The 9,271-nt window shown below is 44.7% G+C and overlaps 1 protein-coding gene across 3 annotated transcripts in view; it reads left to right on the top strand.

Moving 5' to 3' along the window:
- PDE9A (phosphodiesterase 9A) overlaps positions 1-6,165 on the top strand; it is a 58,779-nt gene extending 52,614 nt beyond the window's left edge. For all 3 annotated transcript variants that reach the window (XM_005427232.2, XM_031062132.1, XM_031062131.1), the window contains 5 exons: positions 1,498-1,611; positions 2,238-2,342; positions 3,100-3,228; positions 3,429-3,524; positions 5,056-6,165. In XM_005427232.2, coding sequence (XP_005427289.1) covers positions 1,498-1,611; positions 2,238-2,342; positions 3,100-3,228; positions 3,429-3,524; positions 5,056-5,106 — 495 coding nt within the window. In that variant the 3' untranslated portion in view covers positions 5,107-6,165. The remainder of the gene's footprint in view (positions 1-1,497; positions 1,612-2,237; positions 2,343-3,099; positions 3,229-3,428; positions 3,525-5,055) is intronic.
- The last annotated feature ends 3,106 nt before the right edge of the window (positions 6,166-9,271 follow it).

Raw genomic sequence — 9,271 nt, 5'->3', positions numbered from 1 at the left:
ATATAATTATTTATTTATATTTATTTATATAGTTATATTATATTATATTATATTATATTATATTATATTATATTATATTATATTATATTATATTATATTATATTATATTATATTATATTATATTATATTATATTATATTATATTATATTATATTATATTATATTATATTATATTATATTATATTATATTATATTATATTATATTATATTATATTATATTATATTATATTATATTATATGAAAATTATATACTAAAACTATACCAAAGAAAGAGAAAGGAGACATCAGAAGGCTAGAAAAGAATTAATAATAAAAACTCGTGACAGAGAGTCCGACACAGCTGGCTGTGATTGGCCATTAATTAAAAACAATTCACATGCTGGGTAAACAATTCTCCAAATCACATTCCAGAGGAACAAAACACGGAGAAGCTGAGGCTTCTTATCTTGTCAGGAGAAGAAATCCTGGTGAAGGGATTTTTCAGAAAACATCACAGTGACAGATCTGAGAGGGATTCTTGGAAAACTTCCACAGCAGCACTCCCTGGAATGCGTTGCTGAGGAATAATGAGTGCATCCTGATGATTAAAGCCTATGACATTTTGGGGGTAGATGTTTAGATTGTTGGAGGAGCCAATTAGCTCTGACTGGAGAAGGATTAAGCTCTCAGGGCAGAAGTTTGTGCTTTACGGGAACACTGTATTAATTTTAAGAGGGGCTTCAAAAGGGGAAAAGATTTGCAGCAGCAGAGCATTTGCACTCTTGGAAGAGGCCCTGGTACACTGGGAATCATCACAGTTATGTCTGAGGCACTGAACAATGTTACAATTCCCATCAGGGCTCTAAGGGTCAAAATTCAGTCTTAATTTCCACATTACACCTTCCTCACATACCGAGTGAAGAAGCAGTATAAGGGCTGGTTGGAGTTCCTGATTTTGCCAATGTGTGGGAAACTGGCATGGGCCCAAAATGGACTGTTCTGTATGAAAACCCACAACTTTAAATTAACCACGTTTTCCCTTCATAAACTCTGCACAGAAGGAGGATACAGAGCTCCCTGTCCTCATCCAAGTGTTTCAAATCCCTTAATCCAAAGAGGATGGGCACAGCTGGCATCCACATCATGATTTTTGTCTCAGGGCTCTAAGAGTCAGCAGCAAAACCCACAGTGCCTTCCAAGGAGAGGAAAGTGGATCTTGGCAGCCAGAGTGTGGCTTTCAACATCCTGTTGTATGGTTTGCTTTTCTACAATTAGTCAATGAGAAAGGAAAAACCTCAATGTCTCTGGAATATCACAGAAAACCATGATCCTCATGTACCACGAACTCTTTATAACCCTCTTCCCATTTCCTTGGCAGCTCCAAGTCAGAAACTTCCCCTTCCAGCATGAGCAATTCAGTGCATTTGAGGCATTTTGTGTGCAAGACAGACCCTGCTTTGGCTTTAGCAGACCTTGTGAGGAATGTCAAGTTAATATGTGAACATGTTTTCTTTGCTAGGGGATAATTACGTTAATCCTGGCTACAGACATGGCGAGACATGCAGAAATACTGGACTCTTTCAAGGAAAAAATGGAAAACTTTGATTACACAAATGAAGAACATATGACCTGTGTAAGGAGGTTTTGTGGATTGTTATTTTTCTGTGCATGGAGTGAAAGCTTGTAGATTAACTTTTGTCTGTTGAAAAACTGAGATTCAATATATATTATCAAAAACTAATCCATCCTAGACCAAAAAATAATTACAATTTGGAAGTGCTCTTTATTAAATAGATTTTTCCAGCTTTAGAAATCCTGGAATCCCATCAGGAAAATTAAAAAATTTACTCTATTAGGCCACAAATTCTTACCATTCTTTACTGTGGGGCAAAAAAATTCCATAAGAGTAAAACCACTGGTCTCCTCTATTCCCCAGTGCAGCTGTGTTTGATTTCCAGGGAAATCTTTTCCCAGCTGCCTCTGAGTGTTCCACAAAAACCTTAATGGTCACTTGTGACTGAATCTCTTCCTGCAGCAGATAAATGCACATCCCACTGTGACACATCCCAGAGAGGGGATAAATGATTTATACAGAGCAGCTGAGAGAGGGATAAAGGATCCAGACCATTTAAGATCTCTGGTTAAATCCTGAAATTGTCCTTTCTGGTTGAAAGCATTGCAAGGACAGGGGTTGTGGAAAAGGGGGAAAGGGCTGGCTTTAGGAGTGCAGCATTGAATTGAAGTGTCATCCTCTTTCAGCTGAAGATGGTGCTGATAAAATGCTGTGACATCTCCAACGAAGTCCGCCCGATGGAGGTGGCAGAGCCCTGGGTAGATTGCTTGCTGGAGGAGTATTTTATGCAGGTAAGAGAGAGGGAGAGATGCAATTGCACAATTTCACAATTTTCTGCTATTTCCAAATCCCACGGGTGCTTCACTGTTTGACAGCCCAGTCTGGTTCTAGCTCTGAACTACCTGGTTTAGTGGAAGTTTCCCTGCCCATGGCAGGGGGTTGGAACTGGATGATCTTTGAGGTCCTTTCCAACCCAAACCATTCTGTGATTCTATGGAAAGCTTCTATCACAGAAAGTCAGAGAAAAATGCCAGCAAAAGAACCTGCTCAGTAAGCAAGTGGATGCAACTGATTTTCTCTTTTAATCATTAGTAAAGAATGAGATACAATTTCTGTTTGAATACCTGAAAATAATCACTCTCTGGAGAACAACGAGGAAATCACAGAACTATTCCATCTCTCTCAGAGCAGCAAGAGCCATTACCAGCTTTCTGAATGCTCTGAAATATTTTACCTCACAAGTCCAGTGGGCTTGCAAAGGGAGCCAGCCGCCCTGCAAGCCTGGAGGTGAACACTTTGATGCTGGTGCTGAGCAGAAATAACTGAACAGAATTCTCTTTATTCAGATGCTTCTCTCCACAAAGCAGAGACATTGCCCTGAGGGCAGCACATCCTTGTTCTGTGCTACCTCCAGACACCTCTGTGATCTGCATCTGAGGGCTGCTCATCTGCTTGCTGCATCGCTCTCCTCGCAGCCTGCTAGACAGGATTAATATTTGTTATCCCTGGCTTTGTCATCTCTGGGTTGTTTCTCTGGGTTTGTTCCAGAGCGACCGAGAAAAATCCGAGGGGCTCCCGGTGGCGCCGTTCATGGACCGCGACAAAGTGACCAAACCCACGGCACAGATCGGCTTCCTCAAGTTCGTCCTCATCCCCATGTTCGAGACAGTGACCAAGGTAAAGTCACCCAGGGCCAGAAACCAGGCAGGGGGAGAGCAGAGCTGCAGTGTTTGCCCCACCAGGGGTTTGGTTACCCAGGGAAATGGGGATGTACCTTCCACGCCCCATTTTCAGCATGTACGGTTAAACGATGCAGCAGCAAGTTGAGAAATGCAAAAGGAAATGCTGATACAAGTCTTTCTCTTGTTCCCACCTAGCTGTTCCCAGAAGTGGAGGAGGTGATGCTCCAGCCTCTGTGGGAATCCAGGGACCACTATGAGGGGTTAAAACAGATAGATGATGCTATGAAAGAGGTAAACTCCAATTATCTCCTTGATACTGCAAACATTATAATTGAATAAGCCAAACATTATAATTAAGCAGCAGCCTAATTCTGAAAAAGTGGGAATGCTCATGGCATAATCATTATCCTGATAAACACATGCATTACACCTGCCTGGAGAGAGGTGTGTGCCACAAGCAGTAAAAACAAGTCCTTGCAGAGTCCACCAGGAACCACACAAGTATGGGCACGGGACAGGAGCTGCTTGCAAGGCACAGACTCCAGGGATAACCCCTGAAGGGTGCACAGCTCTCCCTGGAGGGATCTGCCCTCCCTTGAGAAGGAATTTGCCTGGGTTAAGCTGCAGCAAAATGCTCTGGGGCTGGGCAGTTCAAGTTTTGCAGCACCAGTGCATGAGTTTGTTTTCTGGGAAGGAACTTCCAGTCACCTGTGCGTCATCAAGGATGCTCTTGGCATTTTATGAGGAATCACTGTGTCGTGCAAAGCACCCAGGAGGATTAAACACGAGTGAAGCCCTTTAATTGCCCACTGGGGACTTTAATGTACAGAGCATCTCTCATTTTGTAAGGCTCAGGGGAGGTGGGAATTCCAGGTAACCACATCTGCTGCCTCTCAGCAGGTCTGCATTGCCTCGGGAGCCTGGCAGGGTGGAGAGCAGTGCCCAGGGCAGCACTCAGAGTGCTGGTCCAGCTCCCTGTGGTTCTGCACATCTCTTCCAGTGCCTCTTTTCCCTGCCAAGATCCACTACAAAATGTGCCCTAATGGCATCACAGAGTAGGGAGCTTCTGACATGAAAAAATTCACCATGTAGGCAGGCTACTATCAGCCACTCCATCATTAAAATAAGGTGGGAAGTGCCCTGGAGCAGCAGTTGTGCTGATACTGTTTGATATGTGGGTAATGAAGGTCCCTCCACTTGATCATCCATGAGTGGAACTGAGGCTTTGCTGTAGCTCCCATCTCCTCCCAAGTGCTTTGGAGAAAAAGCCCCTCAGCACTTCAAGTACTGAGGCTGGTTGATCAAAGAGCACAGGCTCTGAGGGCACTAAATTTTAAAGGAGAACAAAGCCTTTTGGGCATTTTTTCCTTTTAGACAGGAGCATTTGTCAAACAAGGGCAAAAGGACTCAAATACGACTACCAGACTTTCTGAGTTTTATTCACCTTTCAAGTTGAGCTGAGATTTTACTCCTGGTTTACAGAAGCTGCCAAAACAGCATTTTTATACAAACTGATGGAGCTTTAATTGCAGTGTATTGGCACAAGAGGCCTTAAAAAATAGGAGCTGCTTGAATTCAGAAATATTCTAAAACAAGAGGACCTAATTAATCATCTGAGAGCCTGGTACAATAGCCAATGAGAAAGACTGAGCTCTGTTTGCCCAGGACGTTCATCCAGAACTGTTTGGATGAAACAATGCCTGTGATATTCCAAGCTGCTGCCTATTATTTCCCAGGAAATGTTGCAGATGCCTTGTGGGGAGCACAGCAGCACTGTGAGTGTGAGTCAGGGGGATTAATCCTGCTCTGCTCTTCATTCCAGCTGCAGAAACAGAAAAGTGAAGGTTTGACCACCAGCAGTACCGAAAAGTGAGAGGAAACGGCCTTTGAACAAATAAACCGCGAGCCTTGAGGCTACCCTGCTTTGAGAAATGCTCCATTGGCCAAGCAGAGGTGGTGGCTACATCAAAATCCAAGTGGGACCATGCAGTGAGAGATGGATCCACAGCCTGCAGCCTCCTCACAGAGCTGCTGCTGCCGTCGGACACTGCGGGCAGCACAGACTCCTGAATTCCCCCCACAGCCTCCTGGCAGGATTCCCCAGGCTCTGAATCCTCACCACAGCCTCCTGGCAGGATTCCCCAGGCTCTGAATCCTCACCACAGCCTCCTGGCAGGATTCCCCAGGCTCTGAATCCTCACCACAGCCTCCTGGCAGGATTCCCCAGGCTCCTGAATTCCCACCACAGCCTCCTGGCAGGATTCCCCAGGCTCCAGCATTCCCACCACAGCCTCCTGGCAAGATTCTCCCTGTGGACGCTGCTCAGGCTGCAGCACAGCTCCATCCTTCAGCAGATCTGCCTTCCTGGTGACCCAGCTGCCCACAGTGTGTACAGACAAATCAGAGTTTAGCTAAGGAGCCTTTCCTGGGACATGATCCCCTGGCACCAGGGGTTGTTTTAGTCAAGACACTCTCTATATGTGTACAGCAGGATGCTAATTACAGCATAGCTCACCCGATGCTTATACACTGACAAGGGTCCAGGCATGCATTTTTGTTTGCCTGGTAACCCCTAATGACACATTTCTCCTCATTATTCTCTGAATTTTATAGTTCACAGTACATTCAGAAGCCCAACGTAGTGGATGCAATTTTCTTTTCTTTTTTTTTTTCTACATTAGAAGAAATCAGAAGAAACCTTCATGAGTTTGCAGGGTGGCTTTGTGACCTGGTACAGCTGGACACCATGGGATCCTTCAGCACGAGCAAAGAAGGGAGCACAAAGCTGAAAAAACTACAGTGCAAACACATTTTTATCCTTGTTGATGCAAAAAAAAAAAAAAACCAACAAGAGACACCTTCAAAGATGTACAGATTTTTTTTTTTTTAACTTTTAAACCGATCTGCTAAATAATATATTCTTCTACAGAAATGGGTGTTATTGCTTCATTTTGTGTATGTGTTCACACGAGAACAGTCCATGTTCCTAAAGCCCAATAATGAATACAAGGGAAGGGGCTGTACAGGAGAGGGGAGGGATGGCTTTCCTTGGAGGAGAAGCCTTGGGATTATTCCTATGGTATACCATGGAAAGCTGCAGTTCCATTGATGGTTGGGTGTCAGGATCTCTAGCTGCTCACAGTGACCCCGAGAAGAGTTAGTTAGTTAGTTAGTTAGTTAGTTAGTTAGTTAGTTAGTTAGTTAGTTAGTTAGTTAGTTAGTTAGTTAGTTAGTTAGTTAGTTAGTTAGTTAGTTAGTTAGTTAGTTAGTTAGTTAGTTAGTTAGTTAGTTAGTTAGTTAGTTAGTTAGTTAGTTAGTTAGTTAGTTAGTTAGTTAGTTAGTGCCAACATCCCAGCAGAAGATGGAGGCCAAGAAGAAGAAGGAGAAAGGCTGGACACGCCCAGTTCCCTCCATCTTGCCCCCTGAACCCCCATACCAAAAACCCCAAAATCTACTTTTTCACCTTGTGATAAATTCACTATTATTCTACCTAAACTGTTGTGGCTTGCAGATCTTCATCTAAGGCTGGTAACTTGCTCCATGGGTCATAATCAAACCCACAGGCACCTTGTGCTCTGTGCCAGGGTCTCTGAGCCCCTGGCAGGGGTCTTGGCAATGCAGGACAGCCAGAGGGGTGTCCTGGGTCCTGACAGTTGGGAGCCAAGCTGTGCCCAGGTGTTGCGGCAGCGAGAACAGACAGTGCTGGGATTGATTCCTGTGCACCACCACACCAAAGGGAAGGCTGGAATAAATCCCCCACAGGAATCAAGCCACAGCCATGCTGCTCACCTGGTTTCTCCCAGCTGGGAAGGGTTGTTTTTGCTGAGGGTTTCAGGCCCTACCATGGCGTGGGAGCAGGGATTCCATGCACCCAGTGCTGGCATCTCCCACACTGGCAGTCACAGGCATGGACATTGCTGAGCTTCCCCTTGTTCCCCCAGCTCTGTAAATCCCAAAGCTGCAGCTGGTTTGTCAGAGGGATGAGCAGAAAGGGGAAAATCCTTCACCCCATGGCCCTGGAAACACTTCAGGCAGCTCAGCCTCTCTGGCAGGTCTCTGGTACCAGCCCTGAACTGCCAATCCTGCCTCCTGCTCTGGAAATTCAGATTGTTCTCCTCTTGTTTCTGCACATTAATCCTGAGTTTATCTCTCATTTCTCCCTCAGTGCAATTTCCCGTGTTTGGTCTCTTCCATTAGCACACAATTGTGTTATTTCAGTTACTCTCCAATCTCTCAGGGAGATTCAAATTACCCCAAAACTTCCATCCCTCTACTCTGTTCCTACCTGGAGGTTTCCAGAGACCCAGGACAGACTCACAGCTGGTTCTGTCTGCTGCTGCCTCGTCCTTCAAACAGCTTTTTGTGTGTGCTTTTGGGCTTTCTGCTGCAAACTGGGAAGAGCTCTGATCCCTGGATTTGAACAGATCCCAAGGGAAATGGAAAGATCCAAGCCCAGGGTCAGCTCCAACTCACACAGAATCTTCATGAATGGATGAACCACACCCTAGGTTTGATTAACCTCAAACTGATGCTTGAAGGTCGAACCTGAATTACATGGTGTGAGAAACAACTGCTCACTTTGAAAATCTAAAAAGGTTCATTAAACCTTGACAAAAATACAACAAAGGACTGCATAAGGAAAAAGCTGCAGTGCTGGGAACTGCCCCTCATGCACACCACGTGGCCAGTTCATCTTCAGGCTGGATGCTCAGTCTGTTATACCCCTGGGGGCTGCATCAGCCAGCCCTGGCCCCTCCCAAAGTCTGTCAGTCAGCTCTTCTTTGCCATTTATCAGTGCAAACTGCTTTCCTGTCACTGCATTGGAGCTCAGGTGTTGCCCTGCCTCACCCCCTAAGCACCCCCAAGCTTTTCCATTCCCAGCTGCCCCATGCAAGGGACACCTGTGCAGCTCCTTTGTACCTGTGCTGGACAGCCCAGGCTGTGTGATGGCAACAACACAGGGGGAAAGGGAACTGTGGGGAGAACAGAGGGCATCTAAACCACAATAACATAACCATACATCACTAAAGCTTTTATTAATATTCACACAATCGTTATCCCTTGATTGTGAGAGCCAATCATCTCATTATCCATCTATAACATGTTGTTTGTGCCCTTTTTCTTTCCTCAGTCTTACAATCCAAAGTACATTCCCAGATTGTTCCTCTGTGGAACTCTTCACCACTTTTGCACGAGTAGATGGAATTTGCCATCTCCATTCAGGCAGATTTCTGTCCCAAACCAGCTCCCAGGGCAGATGAGCTGTGCAGGAGCCATCAGCAATTGCTCAGGCCTTGCCAGCACTGCTCACACCAGATGAGAAAAGCTGCTGTGCAAACTTCACTGTCCCCTCCTCCCACTAAAACTTCCTAAGAGTTAGATCCTTACAGGAAGTTTTGTTTCGGCTGGAAGGGTTTTCTCTAACCACAAACCTTAATCCAGCAATTATTTATCCATCTGCTTAGCTCCCACCAGCCCTGGCACTGAAGGAGCTTCTTCCTTGGCTTTCTCTGACTGAAGGATTTTTGGGAATTGATTGCTTGTTTTGGCCTGCAACATTTTTAGGAGCAACCAAAAAACAAAAAAAAAACCTGTTTACTGGAGAGAGATGAACAAAGGATGTTGATGAAATCCTGATGAATGTTTTGGAGCTGCATCAGAAATGTGGAAAAAGGGAATGCAACCCATCCTCAGGGCTGCAGCAGTGACTGTGGTGATGGTGTCATGGGCTGTGAGGGTTATTGAAAGAACAGGCAACACCCAGGCTGCTTTCACAGGCAGCTGTAAAATTAAAAAAAAAACCCATGTAATCACAACCAGCTGATGGTATAAATGGGAATACCACAGTATTTTTTTTAAATCTCATTTGTCTTTGTAATATTAGATTTCTATGAGACAGTCCTCCCAAGATATGTTTAATCAAGGGAAATGCAAGGCATTCTCTCATAACTCTAGTTTCTTATGCTTTTCCCACAATATTTAACATTGTGATTCATATGCTAATTAAAGGATTTGAGAATCTCAGGCAATCAGCCCAT

Source organism: Geospiza fortis, unplaced genomic scaffold (assembly GCF_000277835.1).
Source record: "Geospiza fortis unplaced genomic scaffold, GeoFor_1.0 scaffold17, whole genome shotgun sequence".
In the NCBI taxonomy this organism is placed as follows: Eukaryota; Metazoa; Chordata; class Aves; order Passeriformes; family Thraupidae; genus Geospiza; species Geospiza fortis.
The sequence above is the reverse complement of the archived record's forward strand: the minus strand, read 5'-3'. Positions and strand labels throughout refer to the sequence as shown.